The sequence below is a fragment of the Nanorana parkeri genome, unplaced genomic scaffold, assembly GCF_000935625.1.
Source record: "Nanorana parkeri isolate BGI_ZX_2015 unplaced genomic scaffold, ASM93562v1 scaffold593, whole genome shotgun sequence".
NCBI classification, from domain to species: Eukaryota; Metazoa; Chordata; class Amphibia; order Anura; family Dicroglossidae; genus Nanorana; species Nanorana parkeri.
Window position 1 is genome coordinate 547,839 of NW_017306861.1, and position 22,331 is coordinate 570,169.

At 43.9% G+C, this 22,331-nt stretch overlaps 1 protein-coding gene across 1 annotated transcript in view; it reads right to left on the reverse strand.

The window, feature by feature from the left end:
• Window positions 1–22,331, reverse strand: part of COL22A1 (collagen type XXII alpha 1 chain) — a 217,865-nt gene that overhangs the window by 90,616 nt on the left and 104,918 nt on the right. Inside the window, exons 22-29 of the mRNA XM_018562709.1 lie at window positions 19,856–19,909; window positions 17,539–17,646; window positions 13,791–13,817; window positions 13,425–13,478; window positions 9,297–9,350; window positions 3,520–3,573; window positions 2,179–2,232; window positions 847–891 (exon numbers count right to left, since the gene is read on the reverse strand). Coding sequence (XP_018418211.1) covers window positions 847–891; window positions 2,179–2,232; window positions 3,520–3,573; window positions 9,297–9,350; window positions 13,425–13,478; window positions 13,791–13,817; window positions 17,539–17,646; window positions 19,856–19,909 — 450 coding nt within the window. The remainder of the gene's footprint in view (window positions 1–846; window positions 892–2,178; window positions 2,233–3,519; window positions 3,574–9,296; window positions 9,351–13,424; window positions 13,479–13,790; window positions 13,818–17,538; window positions 17,647–19,855; window positions 19,910–22,331) is intronic.

Consider the following 22,331-nt stretch of genomic DNA (forward strand, 5'->3'; position numbering starts at 1 on the left):
CCCCCATCCCTGTGTAGACCTCCATAGATAGATACCTTCCTTCTCAATCCAGCAATCCTCTTTGTGTGGCCCTGCTATGAGCGCTAATGATAATTACTACTGCTAAAATGTGCTGGTGTTTCCACCCAAAACTTGAGAATTCAGACAATGCATTCCAGTGCTGTATTGCTCCACTCTATAATCCAAACAACACCGCAAGGCAAATCCAAGAATCCAACCTCAATCTTTACATGTAACGAACAAACAGAGACCACATCCCACATACAATTCTCAGTTCAGTAACTTTGCTATATGAAATAACTGGCCAATGGTCTCCTTCCCTGGCGATTTTGAAGGCAAGTGTATCTAAACTTAAGAACAAATATACTGTGGTGGCTGCATTACTTTTCTTCTGGACTTTTATATTTATTTACACCTAGTAATCCAGCTATTAACCAACTTTCTGTCCTAGGGCTCTATGGCTCAACGTTGTATCTATGGAGAAGCAACATTGCCAGCCTAGGACAGGAAGTGTGTTAGGATTAGGAATACCTGCCTAACTCCATAACATGGGGTGGTGTTTTGCCATCCTAGTCCTAACACTTCCTGATAACAATGCAGACTGCGTAGGGCAGCACTGTATTATTGGCATGATCAACAGGAATTAGTTACACTTATCCAACAGATATAACAAAGCCCTTTTAATGGTACATTCATAATGTAAGTAACTCAGTAATGGATTTTATGCAATAAGGTGAAAAACAGCGTAATCAGAAGAGAATGATACTAAGCATGATTGTCCCCCTTGTTACACCTTTGTAGGAAATACAGAGAAATAAAGCGAACAAAGGCTGATGGTTTGGTTACCTTGTGTCCAGGGGTACCGGAGGGTCCATGCTCACCACGTTGGCCCTGGAAAAGAAACAGTTATATGTATGAAATATATGACTGCTGCGCAAATAACATAGATAACAAAATAATAATATTAATAACAAAGACAACAATACTATACCTGCTGCCAATAATGATGATGATAATATTAATAATAACAATACTGATAATAATAATAATAAATAGTTATTCAAGAAAACAGGAGGTTGTCTGCTGCCACCTACTGGTGTCTAACACAGTCAGTCATCAAATAAAAAAAAAAGCAATTTAACATACACAAATGAAAGCTCTTTTTTTTTTACAATTTGTAATACAATGTCACTCAATGAACTCTGAACTCTAATACAAAACATTTTCTGTGAAAAGCATGGAGGCTGCTATTGCTGATGTCTAATTCTGAAGTTCTAGTTGCCTGACTGTCGGACCGGACTTCTGGCTTTAATACTTTGAGGGTTATTCACAAAGCTAGCCGCCGTAGCCCTTTGGTTCAGTAGAACTGAAGGGCTACGGTATGGGCTAGTCACTATAGCCCGTACAGCTCCCGAAGCTGGCCGAGGGACTCAGCCGAGCCGAAGACTGAGTCAAAGTGACACCCGAAGTGGGGGGAGGCCACTGTCCGGCCAAAAGCCTAACAACTGACAGCTGGGCGGAGCCAGCCGTGATCTCACAGCTGGCTCCGCCCAGTTGCAATGACAGATCAGCGTCCCCAGGTTACCTGGGGACGCTGAACTGTCTTTAAACAATGACAGCTGGGCAGAGCTGGCTGTGATGTCATGGCCAGCTCCGCCCAGTTGTTATTCATTGGCTGGGATCTGCTAGCTGTCACTACTAGTTCCGCCCAATTGTTGTTTTTTGTTTTTTTAAAGACATCTTTATTATTATTATTTTTATTTATCATTTATTTACACTTGGCGGAATTTGGCTATTCACTCACTGCCGTTCGACCCCTATGAGAATAGATCGAACAGCAGCGAGTAGCATGCCGGAGGTTCGGCTCAGCCAATCCAGATGTTGGATCGGCTGAGTCTAACTCCTCCTTAACTTCGGCTCAGTCGAACATGCTAAGCATGTTTGGCTGAACCAAAGCCAGTCAAAGCAAGCCGATGTACGGCTGAAATCAGCTGTACAAACCTGAAGTGAATAGCTCACTTCACTTCGGGTGGGTTTTTCACTCGGCTCCGGCAGCTTTGTAATGAACCCTTTTTGAGTTAATACATTTTTTTTGTTAGTTAATCATTAGTCAAATGCAATATAATTATTCTTTTTATTGCAACTTTCTTGAAACATTATCACACAAGATACGGTTACCTTAAGGCCAACTTGTCCAGGAATTCCATCCAAGCCGCGTTCACCTTGTTCACCCTGTTGGGGGTCAGACAGACAGATGTCGGTCAGAAGTGTTTGTTAAAACAATACTTTAGTCTACAGAAACTCAACATTTAAGGCCGGTATTGAAGGATGTTTCTTTTTGTCAGATGGGTTCCCATACAAGTTAACGGGAATGCAAAACCAACTTGACGCAGGTCAACTGCAGGTCCAATGCACCTGTCAATGAATTCTGAATAATCTCAGAATGTATTAAACTTACAGGTCAGTTGGGCTTTGACTGTGAATCCAGGGAGGAGGGTAAGGTGCATGAGTTAGTGGCTTATGAGACCTGCAAAGTGCACTATGCCAGTGACGTGCGGTATCTCTTGCTCGGTAGTGAGGCATTTCTAGCCCCGCCCCCGCAGACAGGGTCCCCGCCCCCTGTTGACGGAAGCTCCACCCTGTCGGATGAAGCCCCACCCCCAAGCAAGTGTAAAGGAGGAAGGGAGGAGCCTCCCTGTCCCTCACTTGCTCACTGCTGAGGCTCCATGACAATTTACACAGCGGGGAGGATTTCCCTGCTGTGTAACCTGTTAGATGCCGATCTGAATGGAGAAAAAGCTGTCAGCTTCAGACATGAAGCTGACAGCTTTTTCCTCCATAATTCTAGGTGAGGCTCTGCCTCCCCTGACTGCACGTCCCTGCACTATACTATGAGTATAACTAACTATAACCAATCACAATTCACCTTATAATGACCTTACTGGTATCTTTACAGTTTACTGTAAAGATCGGTTTATTGCAAAGTGTTTGCTTTTGGATGTTTAACTCTGTCCTGGTGCTGGGGATGCCACATTACATACAACAGGGTGCATGTCTGACCTCATGCTGTGCACAGTGCTGTGAAAAGTTAAAAAAAAAGGCAGTGACAGGAGCGAGAGGATGAGGCTTCCGGTAGGAGCCTGGGAGATGTAGTCTGCAGCCTGTTGATGTCATAAGGGGAAACTGTAATCCATGGTAGTTTCCCTTCTCTTTGCTGCTCTTCCTTTTAAATCCTTCTCTCTTCTCATGCTGGGGAGAACTTCTGTTTTGCAGCAGACTGCCTTGTCTCTGAAATGGATACATGGTGTCTGTGTATAGGCTCACAACCTGAGCCAGCACTACAGGAAGAGGCACTCAGCTGCAAAGGGAAGTTCTCCCCCAGCATGAGAAGACATGAGGATTTAAAAGGAAGAGCAGCAACGAGAAGGGAAACAACCATGGATTACAGTAAGGCGCACATTACAGTATTGGTTTATGTTAAAACATCTGAGGGTTTAATGTCACTTTAAGACCACTCACCTTCTGCCCCGGTTTCCCATCCACACCATCTATCCCGTCTTTTCCGGGAGAACCCTAAACATAAAACAATACCAATAGTTAGTATAATAAATATAAAAATCTACTATCACGTCTTATAATGTCATATACTATATTAAAGAGAACCAGTCATGGATGGGTTTATGCAACATTTGGAATATTCATTTTTAAATTAATGTACTTGTTACAGATTCCTTTAAATCTGAACTCCTGGATGAGTAGATATTGTCCTTTGTCCTCATACAAGAGTCATGTGTGTTCTTCTTGAATCTTGGTGAGCTTTGTGTATTTCTTCCAGATCTGTGCAGTCATCCAGTGCGAGACTTGGAGCTTCCTGTAATACAGACCAGTTACTGCTGCTCCCTCTCCTTGTGCAGGGTGATTGGTCATGTCTCCTCCCCCTCCTGTAATAAAGACCGCTCACTGCTGCTCTCTCCTTGTGTAGATTACATTATATGTGTACATTATATATAATGCATTAGTGAATGGATGACTGCATTAATGTGTCCCTGCGGTTCAGCTGTTAGAACTAAACCACTCTAGCTATAATAAATGTGATGGTGACAATTCTACTATCTCAGTAACTGCTAATGGCAATAATATTATCCTAATAATATTATTGCCTAAGCTTTAATGTGCCAAAGACTCCTGATACAGAGGGCTGTATTTATAAAGCAATGAATCTGACGCTCATCAAACATTCACTGCAGGTGAGTCTTCCTGGAGTATGTGTTTTAAATGGAAGTGAGTGATTCACGATCAGTGAATGTTTGGTGAAAGTCATTATTACTACTTTATACACATGCCTCATAGTATCAAGAATGAGAATGTTGCTGCCGGCATACAATGCTGCAGCTGACTGGTGATAAAAACCGTCCATGCTTAATGCAGCTTATGGGACAACTTCAGTCCCGCTATCTGTCCTTGTTTTCTGCTTTCTTCTCCATCTGCTGCATTATTTATCATCTTGTGTATGTTTCCAACACAGGACTTCTGTATGTTATACTCAGCCACTATTACAACCAGTGGATTTTAACCCCTTCATGACTGAGGCCCTTTTTTCATTTTTTGCACCCATGTTATATTCCACATTTTAATATCTTATTTTTTAGCCTATAGGGTCCAATAGGGATGCACCGATATATCGGCCGCCGAAACATATCGTCCAGAAATGGCACTTCCACCAAAATGCCGAAAGTGCAATTTTCTTGCCGATATAGCGGTGCATCTGTTCTTTCTCTCCTCCTCGCTTGGCGCTGCTCTATGTCCCAGGGGGGTGGAGAGCGCTGTGAGCAGCCGGCGTCTCTCCACCCCGCACCGCTCAGCCTCCTGTTAGAAATCGGCAGAGCGGTGTGTGGGCGGAGATAGCCAGCACTGTCACAACAGGCTGAGCTCCGCTCGCTCACTGACACAGGATGGAGAGCGGTACAAGCAGTCAGTACCTTTAAAGGGAATGTGTATAGCAGTTTTATGCCAGTTCACTTATTCTAGGGATGCACCGATATATCGGCCGCTGAAACATATCGGCCGAAAATTGCACTTTTGGCTAAATGCAGAAAGTGCCATTTTCCTGCCGATACATTGTGGCATCCGTGATTTCTTTCCTCCCCCCTGGGCGCGGCTCTGTGTCCCAGCGGGGAGGAGAGAAAGTGACTGCCGGCCAAGCGCTGTGAATGGCCGCGTCTCTCCTCCCACGCCGCTCAGCCTCCTATCACAGTCCGGCAGAGCAGTGTGGGGGTGGAGAGAGCCCGCGCTGTCACAGAAGGCTGAGCTCTCCTTTCCGCAGCTCTCGCTCAGCCTCCTGTGACAGTGAGTCAGGATGGAGAGCGGTACAAGCAGTCAGGGATCAGTGATCGCTGAGTGTTTGTAGATAATTGAGGACAGAGTATGGTTACTATATCCTCAATTATGAATGAATGGGAAGTGATCTACATCACCTCCTGTTCATTCATGATTGTGGTTATAGTAAACATACTCTGTCCTATTGTTATATATGGACAGGAACACTCATAGAGGATTCCTGTTCATTGATAACAGGGGCTGCAGAAAAAAAGATTGAGGACTCTGTTTTCTATTCTAAAAGGGAAATATCAGGTTTTTTTTTAGACCCCCAATATTTCCCCGAAGCCCCCAAAAGTAAATTAAAAAATAAAAATATTTAATAGAAATAAATAAATAATAAAAATTTTAAACGTTTATAAAAAATAAAATATAGAAAAAATGGAAAAAGTTAAAATAAAAAAAAATTTCGGTTTCGGTTCCAGCCTGACTTTTTTTTTTCATTTCGGTCTTGAAATTTTCATTTTGGTGCACCTCTAGTTTCCATCCATACACAGTTAGAATAACTTTTTTTGAAAATGACAAAACGCGTCAAAAGGCAGATTCATTTACACACGAGGAGCTTTTAACTGCTATCCCAGAGCTGCTGTGTCGGCCGGATTTGTGTTTTTTATATGTAAATTACTATTTTTAATAAATTATGTTGCTTTTACTTATTACACTATGATGATTCTCTTTTTTCTAAATCCTGAAAACGTTGTGGAAACTCTGGAAACTCTGAGTGAATGATTGTCGGCACCACGCTCAAGGAAAACTGCCTCGAGGCCTGAAAGAGAGTACATTTTTCCTGGTTTCAATGGGAAGAACACCGTCCAAAGCGGGGCAGTATCGTGGACCTAAAACGAACTTGAGAAATGTGGTTTCCAACTACATTTTGGTGAGTACCAATACAAGGGGGCCGCCGGATCGAAGAGTTAGAGATCTACAAGGATTTGTTTTCTTTTGGGGTTTCCTTCTTCGCGGCTCACAATATCGCACATCAAAACTCTGTTACCTCTGATTGACATTTACATCTCCAGATTGCTACTTAAGAGATCACCCCAAAATAGATACAGTCTGTTGATTGTGGTTTTGGTGATCTCTTTGCTTCTTTGTTTTGTTTATAATATATTTTCTTCCAGCTGCTTTATAGAAGCTGATATTATCACCGGTGGTTTCCAATCATGTTGAATATTTTCTAACGAGTTACTATCCATTTTATCTGTTTACTTTTCACTTCCTGTGTGGCATTCAATTAACACATATTTCCATCATAGCTTATACGTTGCAACACAATTGATTTTTATATTTCATTCCTCGTTTTCCTTTGTCACGACCATCTTTTCTTTTTTTCCCCTTTTTTTTGTATTTAATCTTGATTTATGATTGATGGTTTTTCACATATTTATATACCAATTCGTTCTTGATTTACTACACTAATGATTTTTGTGTTTTAGGGCTGTGTGAAGACACAGCTCTCCTTATATATTGTTCACTTAAAGAACACATATATTTTTTACACTTCCTAAACACTGTTTGTATAATTATATTATTAGGTTAACCTTTAGCGCTGTGTTTCCCACTTTTCACTTATCATTGAGGTGGCCTATCCCCTTCATTTCATAGCAGCTTTAGGTTTAAGTTTAACCTAGGTAGCTCCAGGAGCACAGAACTTATCTTTCATATATACAGTTAGAATAAAGTGTTTAGAACAATCGTGCACTCAATACGTAGAATAGTCATCGTGATGTGCAAGTGCTCCATCTGCTGGCACAATAAGGTAATGCATTATATTTTCCTACAACTCTTCGGGGAGTCTTTTTAACCACCATAGTGCCAGAGCGATTTATTTATTTTTGCACACACGTGTTAAAATCTGAATTTTTGGAGAGAAAATGACTTTAAATCCCCAAAACAATTATATATGTTGTAAAAACAGAGGCCCTGTGCAATATAAAAAAGCTGTATTTTTTTTTTATATTGCACAATATTTGAGCAAATGTTTATCAAATCAATATTTTTAAGAAAGAAAAAAACACTAAATGATTTTTCATGCACACAAAGACAATTCAATTACCGTTTTTTTGGCAAAAAATAAAAGATGGGGTCACGATGAATAAATGGATACCAAGCATGTCAAACGTTAAAATTGTGCACACCCATTCAATGGCGAAAAGCCGTGGTACTCAAAATTATAACTCTTTAAAAGTCTTTACTGCTCCTCAGTTCAGAGTTAACAGAATTTTTGGCCACAGAACTATTGTTCTCACTCCTACATTAGCAGTGATACCCAACATGTGTGGCACAATCATCATTCACGTACACAGGCATGCTGTACGTGCACGTGTTCATTTGCATGCAGATGTTGGGGGCGGCGGGGCTCATTTTAATTATTTTTCAAATATTTATTTATTTTATTATTTTTTACTCATGTATCACAGTTTTATTTCTTTTCACTTCACTTTATTGCTATTACAAAGGAAATAACAAGCCCCTATGTGATAGCATTTGAAAGTCACAGGTTCCTCATGGAGACATCAGGGGTCTATTAGACCTCTGATGTCTCTTCTGCCCTCCAGTACAGATGATCAAGCACAGGAATGTGTAACCAGCACTTCAGCCAGGTTCTGACAACTCTGAAGCGCTGAGAACACGGAGCTCCCTGCTTTGTTCATCACAGACCACATTGGGGAATGGATGTTCCTCAGTTTGCGCCCCAGTTCTCTATCCTGACACTGTATGCTGTGATCCTGGGACTCCCAGAGGATCGGGGGACTCAAAACACAGTACCAGGAGGTGCGGGGGCACCACATTTGCAGGCTACTAAAATAAATCTGGGCGGCTGTACAGCTAACCACAGATCACTTGTACCAAACAAGCATTGTCGGCTGAAAACAATGATACCAAGATCATGGCTCCAACATCAACCATAATCTTGGTATAACTACTTCAGGATTATGACGAAGATGTATGCACTGTGGTCCTGAAGTGGTCCTGAAGTGGTTAAATACTGAGGCCCACTTCAGATCTTTGTACTGCGTTATCACATGTGCATTTATGTGTGGTATTTCATGTATTGCATTAAGCACGACCCATTGGGCTGCCAACCCATGGCAATGGTTTAAAAAATGGACCCACGGCTTGTGGAGGGTCAGTTGGCACCTACTCAGCTTCTTTGTTGGGGCACCATTCCAAATAAATGGCACTGCAATGCACTTCACAAACTGCCATGTGCTTTTTACCACGTGATATTGTAACACATGGTACTGACGAGGCTCATAAAACTGAAAGTGCCTAAGAACAGACAGTGGCTATGTTTATGAGTCAGAAGCCCTGTTATGTTTCCTTCACTTTGTTATAGCACCCTATGATTTCAAGGAGAACCATCTCCTGGCCAAGGAGAGCAATTCATTAACCATTGATGGTACTCTTATTGAACAGTGTGAAGTCAGCTGGCAGAACTCAGCTCTAAAGTTAGGGCAGCCAAGTCCTGTGCACATGAGAAATGTAATCAGAGATGGGCACAGAAGAGGGGTTTCCTGGGTAATAAAGGTAATAGGCTCATTGGGATTCCAGCTCTTAGGAGAGATTGGAATAGGAAGGTAGGAGAAGGAATAGGTAGGTAGGTAACTGATTGCATATCCAAAGTCTGCAGTACCCAATGGCCAGTAGGAGAGACAATGCATGTCTAAAGGGGTGACGTTTAAAAGAGCCTGGCAGCCCCATCCATCAAACTTGACCTTATCACAGACCAAAGAGCAGCAGACAGACCCAGTGATATCACTGGGTCCCAAAACTAAATTATTTGATTAAAATGTTTTAACTGAATGTTGTTCAGAAAGGGGGGGGGGTGAGTGGGTTGACATGAGAAGGTATTATATCCATACATTACACACGATTTTACACAGAAAAAACAATTCACCATCATCTGCAACACTCACCGGTGATCCAAGTTTGCCAGGCTTGCCAGGAAAGCCAATTTCGCCAGGCAACCCCTAAAGAAGTAGGAGAATAACATTATTTCAAACAATTGAATTACATACTTTGCCTGACTTTCTGCAGTGGGAGAGATGGCATGTTAACCAGGTACCTGATAACCTCACAAACATTGACCTCCTTCTGTACAGTCAAGCTTCCTGATAGCTCGACATGTTCAGGAGCAGAACAGGGAAAGCTCCCATTGCATAACTGGAGCAGAACTATCGGTATGTTCACTGATTCTGCCCTGCTCCGGGAACACAAGAATTCACCATGATGCTGTGGGCCCAAGCCAGAGTGACGATGCACCTCCAGTAAATGATTCTGAGGACCACTTGATCCAGAAGAGGATGGATGATGGTGGAAGATGAAGGTGAAGGGTGACGCCATTTTTAAATGTTGGATAAACTTTGGAGTTGGGCTTTAGGTACTTTAAAGCTTAACCTATAGTTCTGCTATAACCTCCCGTTACTCTTCTGGCACAATAATGGTTGAATAAGTCAATGTCATCCCCCACTGGACCCCAATAATTACACGGACAGTGCAACATTGATTTGAAATAGCCACAGCATCCCGGATCTGAACCCAGGGCCTCTGCTGTAGCTGGCAGTGGTTGTACCTGCTGAGCCACCTTAGAACCTTGGATAGCTCCTTGCCTGCTCTCCTGTGTAATCCTCAAGTAAACCTAGTTTCTGCTGAACTCTGAACTCCTTGCTCCTCCCTTGAACTTCCTATTTAAGCCATTCCTCTGCACTTCCTGTTTGCCAGATTATTGTGCTCCTGCCAATATCTTGCTCATCGTCTTACGCTTCATACCTGATACCTTTGGCTACTGACCATGGCTTGATCTCTGACTACGCTTCTGCCTGATCCTATACTACTACCGTCTACTTGTGTACCGAACTCGGCCTGTTTCACCATGGATTTGCCCGTTGTTTCAGCTACTGGACTCCGAGCCTGATCCCAGATCGTTACAATCCCTTTATTCAACCAATGAAACATTATCAATATCATAAATAGCCAGAATAAAGTAAACCGTAACCAACAAATAATATGACAACCTTTGTCTTTGGTGTCCACCATCCTAAAGGATTGACTATCACCCAACCCTGTCTCCAGCCGCACCCCACCAACTTGAGGACAGCTCCAAACTGACTATTTTCTTCCTTTTCAAGGGACCAAGCCCCATTTGAAGACACATATGCCATAGATGCTAAAACAACAAGCACCATACCACTAGGTGGGCCCCATATTTTCATAACTATCCCACTGTTTCAGATATCCCCTACCTGCTGTGACAAATATCACTATAATCTGACCCAGTTGAAGAAATGAGGGACGGTGGATGGGACAACTTTCTTCTCTCAATCATGCTTTCGGAATGACCACTACATTTTCTACTCTCCCATCCACTGGCCATCCAGTCAGGTAGGGGCTCTTATACCTACACTGACCTCTCACATCTTAGCTCCTTCTTGGGACTATTCCTCCATCCAGTCATGTAGCCCCTCCGTTCATTTTATTCCTCGGAGTCCATCTTTTTTTGATATAGTAAAAATTGGATACTTGGCTATTTCCTGAAGTGTTGGACATTCGGGCGGACCTTTAGACTTGCATCTACAAAGTTTTATTAAAGCCCACCCATGCAGTATGAGATGGATCCACACAGGTGAGCGGTAAAGCCCACATAGTTGGAGAATCATCTATTGCATGAATCAGATGTGTGGGAGTTTGACGCTTGTAATGTATTAATATCTCTGTGGAGCCGGCTTCCAGGAAGGTCAAGTTCCTAATCATCTGTCCGAATCTTAAATGTCAAAGCTTCAATTTGTGACCGGTCCATGACTCTGCAAGGCTTACAGTAAATCTATACTCAGTCTTAAAGGAGTATTAGACCCTCATCCATAAGTCAATGTTTTCCTTTAGATCAGGGGTAGGCAAACTCTGGCCTTCCAGCCATGGTGCAACTACAAGCCTGATTGGGCATTGCAAGACTCTGACAGCCACAGGGATGACTCAGATAGGCGGATGCATTATGGGATTTGTAGTATAGCCACAGCTGGAGGGCTTTTTTTTTTTACCTTTCTGAAACTTCCCCACTGCTGCCTTCCTCTTCCAACACTACCCTGAACATCCATCTGGGGATCACACACTGAATTACCACTTCACCCACTGACATAGGGACTTCTGTTACAGCGCATGAGTTCTCCGGTGGAAAAGACTTTCTGCTGGTTCCTCCCGCCTCACATTCCCACAGTGGAGGACCAGCATTGTTAGAATTATATAATTTACTTGTTTTAATTAATTAACTTTTTTTTCATTATTTAACTTAATTTTAAATTAATTTTATGTGGCAGGTTTTTCCGGTGCTGCTGTCAGTGGAAAGGCTGGTGGGTGAAGCAGTGATCTAGTTACTGAGGAAGCAGTGTGTGCCCAGAGCGTGTTTATATGCGACTGTAGTCTTGACTGGGAACACCTAAGTAAGGTTGACACCTGTCCGGGATTCGCCCAGACAGTCCGGGCTTTGTGTCCTGTATGTACTGTGTTTGGTTTTCAGACCAACTGAAACCCAGACACAAGATGTCAAGATGTCAGGCAGACAGGGGCAACTATGGGGTTCTAGTGTTCCTGCTCATGCGCAGCCACGCTCCGTGCACAGTATGGGTGTAGACTTCTCTTCCTCTCTCTCCATCTTACACATACACTACAATCTGCTGCATGTGCAATGCTAAATATATATACTCCAGTATTGCGGGGGTGCAGGAGGGACCAGCGTGAGTGTTGCTTTTTACATATCGCCCTTAATGTCCCTAATGCCAAAAAAACATGGATCTCAGCAAAACAATTGGACTTTTTTTGAACCTTCATGCTTTGGCCTATTTACCAAGTTCTTCAGTGTATGGCCCTAAATCAGAGACACAAGATGTCACTCCTTGCTATCTCTCTTCTCTCTCTCCTGGCTGTCTCCCCTCGCTCTCTCCCCTGGCTCTCTCTCTTCTCTCTCTCCCCAGGCTGCCTCTCCTCACTCACCATCCTGGCTATCTCTCTTCTCGCTCTCTCTCCCCTGGCTGTTTCTTCTTGCTCGCTCCTGTGGCTCTCTCTCCTCGCTCATCATCCTGGCCATCTCTCCTTTCTCTCCCCTGGCAGTCTCTCCTCGCTTTCTCTCCCATGACTGTCTCTTCTTGCTCTCTCCCCTGGCTCTCTCTCCTTGCTCTCTCCCCTGGCTGTCTCTCCTCTCTCATCCTCCTGACAATCTCTCCTTTCTCCCCCCTGTCTCTCCTCGCTCTCTCTCTCTCTCCCCTGTATCTCCTCGCTCTCTCTCTCCCCTTTTTTTCCTCGCTCTCTCTCTCCCCTGTCTTTCCTCGCTCTCTCCCCAGTCTTTCCTTGCTCTCTCCCCTGTCTCTCCTTGCTCTCTCCCCAAACTCTCTCTCTCTCCATGCTCTCTCCCCTGGCTTTCTCTTTTTTCTCTCTCTCCTAGCTGTCTCTCCTTGCTAGGAGTCCAGGCTGTATCTGGGCTGTAAACAAAGGTACACTTTACCTGTTATAGAAGCCTTGTATGGAATATACTATATAACTGGCCATATACAGCAGAACTCTGAATTCTGATCAATGACACTGACAGCTTTTCTTACATTGTAGCAGATATTGTTTTATAAAAATAAATTTTTAAATCAACACAGGATAGATCCCAACTATTTTTTCACCCCCCTGCAATGCTCATTTCAATTTGGAGCCATCCTCTGCAGTACCCTTTCTACACCACAAGATGTCATCAGAATTGCAAGCTGAATGACACCCTTAGTGCTAGTCAAAGGAAAGACTGAGCACAGTGTGTCAAAGCCCCATCCTTTCACAATGTATTATTGTGGCACCATCCAGGAATGCCCAGCACCAAGGGAAGAACATAGCAGACCCAGCGCATCACTGAACTTGGGCCAAGCATGGGCCAAGAGTTGGGTTTATAACACGGGTACACTTTGCAATATACTACACAACTGTCAGTAAAGAGCGGAACACAGACTGATCAATGACACTGACAGCTTTTCCTGTACTGTTGCATAGATACTTATATAAGAATATTTCATCCATACCTGGATGCCCACATCACCTGGTGGTCCAGCAACGCCGGTCGGCCCGGGAGGACCCTAAAATGAAAGCAGGAACCAATTACTACAGCTACAACTTAAACATATGGTATCAAACATTTTGTTACAAGCTCTCCTCCAAGTTCCATGCACTGAGCTGCAGCTAAACAATTTCATTTTTGGTCAGCAGCTGCTTTGACTTCTCAGATGAACAGTCGGCTCAATGGTCACAATGGAGGAAGTTCCAAGCAGCTCATTAGAACTTCTGTCTTATTTTTACTGTTGTCTGTGTCACCGTTGGGGAGATGTAACATCCCATTCAGTTTCTGCTCCATGACACCTACAACCTTTCGTTTCCTGTCCTTGTCTCACCTGAACAGGAAGTGAGTGGAAAACTCCCTGATGAGAACACAGTCATCAATTAAAATGGCACAGAATTTCTGACACATGCCCAATCTTTTGAAAACAAAACCATACTTTGGAGTTGCGCTTTAATATCTATCTATCTATCTATCTATTGAGCCCTAGGTTAGTTATTACATTTTAACTTTCCCTTTGAAAGAATCCCGCATTTAGAGCACTTTACAAGCTTCCATGAGAATAAAATGATTGCTTGTGTGACTCAGATAACGGCCTACAGTAGACCTACTTTCCAGCAATTAAAATGATTAAACATCTCGCGTCTTCTACTTCAAAAATAAATATGACCTATTTATCCTCCGAAATGTGTGATTAATACAAAAATCAGGATGTAATTGCCGTGGAAGAAGTGTACATAAAACAGTGAGTCACCCCTGGAAGGAGGATCATTAGTATTCCGTTATTTACGGTTGCATTGGAGAAGTAATAGGGGAACGTCCAGCATTCTGATTTTTGAACACTAGAGGGAGCACAAGGGTCAGGAGAGACATTCCTGGCTGCATGTATACAGTTTTATATACGAACTAGGAAGAAATTCGAACAAGCTAAAGTACATTTAAACAACTGTAGGATGGTTGGGCTGGAAGGGAACACTCGGGGTTAAAAAATTTTAAGGTACTCAGCCTGAATGCCTCCTGCCCTCTTATGTGCCAGTATTATTGCTCGTCTGCCCTGACCTTTGCCTGTATTATGGCTCAGCCTGAGTGCCTCATGCCATAATATGAGCTTGTGCCATGGCTCTGACTGCACATCACCCTATCTTTCCTTGTTGTAATGGCTTAGCCTGCAGCTTCCTGCCTAATATGTACCTGTATTATTGCTCTGACTGAACACCGCCAGCTCTGACCTTTGCCTGTATTATGGCTAAGGCTGAACGCTGGCTGCCCTAGCATGTGTCTGTGTTATGGCACCGACTAGAACCTCTCGTCTTGTCCACAGAATTTTATAGCCCATGCTCTCACTTCTCTACTTTGTTAACAACTGTCTCCTGCACCTCAGCTATGATTAGTGAGAAAAGCTGAGGTCCACAAACTGGAGGCATCACAAAGCAAACCTCAAATCTACCTGTGAGGGTTCATGGTGAAGACCAGGAGTTCCTATCCGCTCAACACTGATACCAGTTTTGGGTGTGGATGACCTTTGATGATGGAGTGATGTGGCTTCATTATGATAATTTACTCAATGAAATGGTATACGAAGAGTGTTTTTGCTTCATGTGACATATGATTCACTGGAAGGTATAGAGTTACTCACTGTGTCCTATTATGTACCATCCGGTGTGAAGCTTCACTATGAGCATTCTGTGCGTTGTGTCATTCCCATTATAGGAGCCGCGTATAAAGATGAGATGGGTCATTCTAAACACACACATGTACAATTTTCACATAGTACCTTTTGTAAGAGATAATATTTTTATTGTTATTTATTAATTGTATTTCTTTCTTTTTGGATGCCTGCAACCCCTATTGGGAAGACTTCCCCTTACTTCCTGCCAATAGAGAAGGGGGTAGTCAAAACTTCTGAAAATAATTTAAATGCTGCTGTGCTTTCCCAATCCTGGCTTAATACAAAGTAAGGGGACATTTCCCCAATAGCAGGGCTTGAAAAATCCCAGGGGCCAGGTTGCCAAAGCTCCGTAAAATTAAAGCTGGCACCTAACATTCGAGGATTTCTCTAGTTGACAATGAAGCAAGTTCCTAAAAAACTCCTAGATTGGACACACTGGTTCCTGTATTCCATATTAATTCAACAACCCCTGCCCAATAGCGCTGCACACCAAAACAAAATCTCTTCCCACTCTATTCCAAACTAGAAAAAAAGTAGCTAGTATTAGGATTTATAAAAATAATCACTTCAATAATTACTTTTTTCCTTAGTGGTGACAATACTTTTTGGGCACTAAAATTAACTTAAGTGTAATCTGTACTGACATTTCGGGTTTGATAAAAAGCTGAGCTAATATCACGTGATGTAAAAAATTGCCAGTGCCGCCATTTTATTCCATGGGGTCTGGTGCTTTCAGGAAATATATAGTTCTTGGGGGTTGTTAAAGGAGAACTATGAGGGGAGTGCTTTTCACTCACCTCATAGTTCTAGTCGACCTGTGACAATGAGACTGTCACAGGTCGGCTCAGTAGATCGGGAGGTGAGCGAACACATACTGGCGTTCGCTCACCTCTCGATCCAGTCACGGCTCTCTGCCGTGACAGGGGAGGGGCTGGATTCCCCCCTCCCCGCTCCGATCCGCCAGCGCTGACTGGCGGAACGGACGGGCGAGGGGGCGGGTGCAGCTGGCTCTGCCTCTAGATAGGCAGAGTCAGCTGTCACTCAAGCAGCTGTAGCTCGCGGTATACTGTGCTTAGGGTGACGGGAGGACGCAAGTTTGTGTCCTCCCGTTACCCAAAGGAGAACTATGGGGAAAAGCCCTAACCCCATAGTTCTCCTTTAAGTAATTTTTAGGCCTAAAATGTGGATTGTGACGTGTGCAAAAAACGTAAAAAATGCCTTGGCAGCAGAAGGATTAAAGGTAATAAGTAGTAGTAGTAGTGCACCGATATTGATACCAGTATCGGTATAGGTGCCGATAACGAATATTTGGCCAAGCACTTGTACTCGCCCAAATGCTCTGATACCTTCACTGATACCTGAACTTCCGTTCAGAGCAAAATGTCATCTGACCGGCAGTGCCGTAGGGGAACATGGAGCCGGCTTCCTGGGCAATCAGGAAGCCGGGTGGTGAGTGGACCCGCCTCACTGCTTCCTGATAGGGCGAGAAGCCGGCTCCATGCTGATTGGCTGGGAAGTCGGTTTTCCGGCCAATCACAATCGAGTCGGCCAAAGAAGATGGAGCCGGCTTCCTGGGCAATCAGGAAGCCGGATGGTGAGTGAAGCTGCCTCACGGCTTCCTGATTGGCCGAGATGCTGGCTCCATGCTGATTAGCTGGGAAGCCGGTTTCCCGGCCAATCACAATTGAGTCGGCCAAACAAGATGGAACTGGCTTCGCGGGCAATCAGGAAGCCGGGTGGCATGTAACTACATGCCACCCAGCTTTCTGATTGCCCGGGAAGCCGGCTTCATGCCAGCGGAAGCACTCTGTATCGGCAAGTACCGAAAGCAAAATATTGTTACTCTTACGTGATACCGAAAAAACGGTTTCAGTGCATCCCTAGTAATAGGCACATTTTTTTTTCCTATTGATGTAGGGCAGCCCTGAAGTGAGAATGTGTTCCAGGGGACCAGAAGAGTAGTGTCCCAGCTCAGCAGGCACCTGTCTAGATGAACATGAAGCTATGGTTCAGAGGCCTCTGTATGATTATATATTGCATTTGTGTTATTTAGAATATAGAGCCACTCCCCTCCCCCCCACCCCGCCCCTTACCCGTTCTCAGATAATATAAAAATAATTTCAAATATGGAATAATACAAAAAATAAAAGGACATTAAAATCTCTTTTCATAAGCCGCCATCTGAGACACTTAGCGAAATTTCAATTAGAACACAAAGGATCCTTTAAATGCCGCCAGGATCCAGAATGTTCGCAGATTGGGCAGAATTGAAACTCCGCCAGCCGCCGCTTATTTGTGTTAAAGGGGGGGAAAAAATCCTCATTAGACGCCGCTGAATCCATCCCGTAATGACGTTCATTAACAGGGTGCCAGAACGCAGACGAGAGCCCAACTGAGTCGTATGGCCCATTACCGGCCGCCGTATCGTCCGCGCTCTTTGCTGAAATGTGTTTTCTCTGCGCGGGAAAACTTCCAGCGGAACGCAGTGAGCTCGCAGCCGGGCGGCCAAAATCAGTTTCCACTTGAATAAGCGGGCTGAGATTAATTTCTCTCATCTCCAGAGCCGAGAACTTTTCTTTTTTCGGTAATAATAAAAAGATATAAAAGCTTAATTAGCTACCATACGTCAGCCGAATTAAAGGTGCCGTAAGACGCAACGCTCTGCAGCTTTTCCCAATACAGGACTCGGAAACTGAAACATTGTATAACACTAAGGAACTACGGAGCTCACTAAACATATACTAGTATAACTTTGCCTCCTTGGAGGAAAGCAAATATGAATATATGAGGCTCGAGTCACAAGGATAAGGCCTTGTTCACACCAAGCACGGAGCAGGTGCAGAGCAGAACGGTTACAGACCGGAGCAAAACTGCGTCCAATGTATTCCAATGGTATTTTTAGCTTCAGTTCACTTTGCAGCGTTCCGTTCCAGAGCAGGCCCAGAGCATGTAAAAAAACTGCAGCAGGCCCTATTTTACCTGCTCTGGAACGCTCTGGGATGCATTAAAATGCATCAAAAACGCATGCAAACGCCCTGGAATGCACTGAAAGCCCATTTTAAACTAATAAAAAAACGGCCCGGAACGCATCAAAAACGCGGCAAAAAACGTGGCACAACCCACTGCACTGCGTGTGCAGAAACTCATGCAGATCTGGTCTGCATTTGGTGTGAACAAGGCCTTAAACAGCAGATATAGGATCCCTATCTTCAGGAAAGTGACAGCTGGTTTTAGCTGGGTCCAATGAGATTTGAAAATGGCAGTCACATGACTGACGATTCACAAGCATAAAAAAAAAGATAGAGGATAATCTTAAAGAAAGTGACAGTTATTTTTTGCTGAGTCCAATGAGATTTGAAAATGACTGTCACATGACTGATGATTCACAAAGATAAAACAGCAACTATTGGATCCTTATCTTCAGGAATGTGACAGTTGTTTTTAGCTGAGTCCAATGAGATTTGAAAATGACTGTCACATAACTGACGATTCACAAAGATAAAACACCAGATAGAGGATCCTTATTTTGAAGAAAGTGATAGTTATTTTTATCTGGGTCCAATGAGATTTGAAAATGACAGTCACATGACTGAAGATTCACAAGATTCACACGGATAAAACAGCAGATATAGGATCATTATCTTCAAGAAAGTGACAGTTATTTTTAGCTGAGTCCAATGAGATTTGAAAATGACAGTCACATGACTGAAGATAAAGAGCCTTAAACGTGTGTAAAGCTTTGTGAACTAAGCCGAAGGTCTTCTAACAGGTTGTTTCTGTAGGACAACCATTCATTTTTGGGAGGATTGCAGTGCCTATGATTTATTTATTACAGGTATTTATATGGTGCCGACAGTTTACACACTGCTTTACATATTCACACCAGTCCCTGCCCTCAAGGAGCTTACAATCTAAAGCAGTGGTGGGAAAATCCAGCTCCCCAGCTGTGCTTTAACTACAAATCCCAGCATGCCTCTGGGAGTCATGCATATAACAGTCAGTCTTGCAATGCCTCATTGGACTTGTAGTTCCACAACAGCTGCAGGGGCGGAATTTCCCACCCCTGATCTAAGGTCCCTTTCTCATAAGCATACATACATGCACACTAGGGCCAGAATTAGACAGGAGCCAATTACCCTACCAGCATGTCTGTGGAGTGTGGGAGGAAACCAGATTCGCACAAGGGACCCCAGTGCTGAAGTTCTAACCACTAAGCCTCTGTGCTGCCCTATGACCACATCTGTTGGTCCTGCCTGTAGGAACTGTCTCCTATTACATCCTGTTATAGAGAGACCATGCTGACTCAGCGTGTCTCCATGCAGGAAGGGCATTGTCACCCTACGCTGAGATCCCGACTGCCAAGGCACAGCGCACCAGCATGCTCGGCCCAAGTCCTGTCATAGTCCCACCCACATAAGTCAGCTCCTCCTCCCTAAACACCAATCGCTGGTTTGAGTGACAGCAGCTCCAGAATGTATTTACTGACAAATGTTACATTATTCAAAATCTTCTCTGTCCATATAAATGGGCATTTGGATTGCCAATTAGGCATATTGTTTGACGGTCAACCTGTACATGGGATTCAAACATGGGATCATTTTTGGGTGGCGTGCTAACCTGATGACGGGTTAAGCATTTTTGAAGAACCTAACCAACCGGAATGTCACCCAGTAAAGCCATTTTAGGCACCAAAGTGCCACAATATAAATAGAATAGAGAATTCGGCTTACCCGCTGTCCTTCAAGTCCAGGGAGTCCGGCGGTGCCCTTGGGGCCTTCAGGTCCCTATAGGGAGAGAGATCAATTATTTGGGAATTTTCAAAAGTTTTCCAGAAATCAGCGACAATATGGCACATATAGTTATAAAAGGAAAAGCTGCATCCAGGTACAATTTGTGGTTACATATGACCTTTTTTCTACTCTTCCAATATAAACTCTTGTTGTTCCAGATACAGGGAGTGATATGGGGATAGTAGGCATAAATCCTTTTTTTCAGAGAGGCAAATGTGTTCTACGGCAACCGGCAAGTGGAATCAAGTACAACATATCTAACCATGCTACCCTAGGCAATGGCCTACAGGTGCGGGTATAGTACATACAACCCTCTTGTCTAATTTGGTGTTGCAAACCCACCCTGTGTCCTGTAGTGACATACCGGCTGGTGGAAGGAACCACAAAGTCAAGCTGCGGACACCCTATGTTTCCACCCTATGTTTCCACCCTATGTCCAGTAGTGATATAGCGGCTGGTGGAAGAAACCACAAAGTCAAGCTGGGGACATCTTATGTGTCCAGCCTAAGTCCTGTAGTGACTATGTGCCCACCCTAAGTCCTGTAGTGACATAGTGGCTGGTAGAAGTAGCCACAAAGTCAAGCTGGGGAAACCCTATGTGTCCACTCTGTGTCCTGTAGTGACATAGCAGCTAGTGGAAGGACCACAAAGTCAAGCTTAGGACGCCCTATGTGTCCACTCTGTGCCCTTTAGTGACATAGCATCTAGTGGAAGGACCACAAAGTCAAGCTGGGGGCACCCTATGTGTCCACCCTGTGTTGTGTAGTGACAGGGCCGTAATCATGTGGCCCTATAGCAAAAAATGTGATGGGGCCACCCCAGGAGGAGGTTGGTGGCACAATAATAGAGATCAAAGACGCAGGAGTCAAGAGGAGATAGTGAAGAATACTGGCACAGGTAGTAGGTGAGAACAAGGAAAGACAGCAGAATTGCATGAGTCAGGAGTAGGCAATGAAGAAGACAGAGACACAAGAGCCAGATGGAGACACTGAAGGAGAGCCAAGAGACACAGGAGTTGGGTGTGGGCAATGTTGAAGACCAGAGACACAGGAGTTGGTTTGAGAAAGTGTTGGAGAGCAGAGACACATAAGTCCACTGGGGACTGTAAAGAAAATAGAGACACCTGAACCAGATGGGGACACTGAAGAGAGCTGAGACCCAGGTATCGGGTGGGGAAAGTGAAGTAGAGTATAGACAGGAGTTGGGTAGGGACAGTGAACAGGAAAGAGACAAAGGCGTCAGGAAGATGAAGCAGAGACACAGTAGGTTGGTGGGGAGAGTGATGGACAGCGGAGACAAATAAGTCAGGGGAGACAGTGAAGGAAACAGGTTGGGAACCGTGAAGAAGAACAGAAACGCAGTAGTTTGGTTGGGACAGTGTTGGAGAGCAGACACAAGAGTTGGGTGTGGACATTGTTGGAGAATGGAGACACAGGAATCTATTACTGTCTCTGAAGAAAAGAATGAAGGAGAGCTGAAGCCCAAGTATCGAGAAGGTAAAGTGAAAAAGAGTGAAGACACAAAAGTTGGGTAGGTACAGTGATGGAAAACAGAGACACAGGAGATTGGTGGGGCAGGAATAGAGATCTGAGACACAGAAGTCAGGAGGAGACAGTGAAGAAAACTGACACAGAAGTCAGGAGGAGACGATGAAGAAGACTGACGCCGAAGACTGTCCTCACCACAGTGGACAGGACACACAGGAGTTGGGTGTAGAACGTATTGGAGAGCAAAGACATATGTCCATTGGGGAATATTAAAAAATAGACACACGAGGATGAGGATACTGAAGGGGATCTGAGACCCAGGTATCGGGTGGGAAAAGTGAAAAAGAGCAAAGACACAACAGTTGGGTTGGTACAGTGTTGGAGAGCAGAGACACTGGAGTCCATGTGAAAAAAAAAGAGATAGAGGAGCCAGACTGAGATACTGAAAGAAAGCTGAGAGGCAGGAGCCAGGTAGGGACACTGAAGTGGAGCAGAGCACAGGAGTTGGGTGGGAAAATGTGAGAGCCAATAGAAGCGGGACTGTGGTGCATGGCTGTTCCCAAGTGAGAGGGAAACATACAGATCTGTGATTTTATCAGCTATAGGTTAAGAAATACAGCTTGGTCACCTTCCCATCTCTAACTGGAAAACTGAACAATGTAGGAGCATGGGCACACTGATGGAGTCAGTGTGCCCATGAAATAAAACATGTTAGTCTGACAGCACTTGTGCCTTATTGGCTATCAGCCTTTCTCTCTGTCTGTATCCTGGTGTGCAGAAAAGGTATATACATATTTCATGTATCTATTCTTACAGTATTAAATACAGTCAATGTGTGTTTTCATTAATACATAACTAGAATATCTAATACAAAACAGCAATGTCAAAATCTGCTTCCAACTACGAAAGATAAAACGATTCTTGCAGCT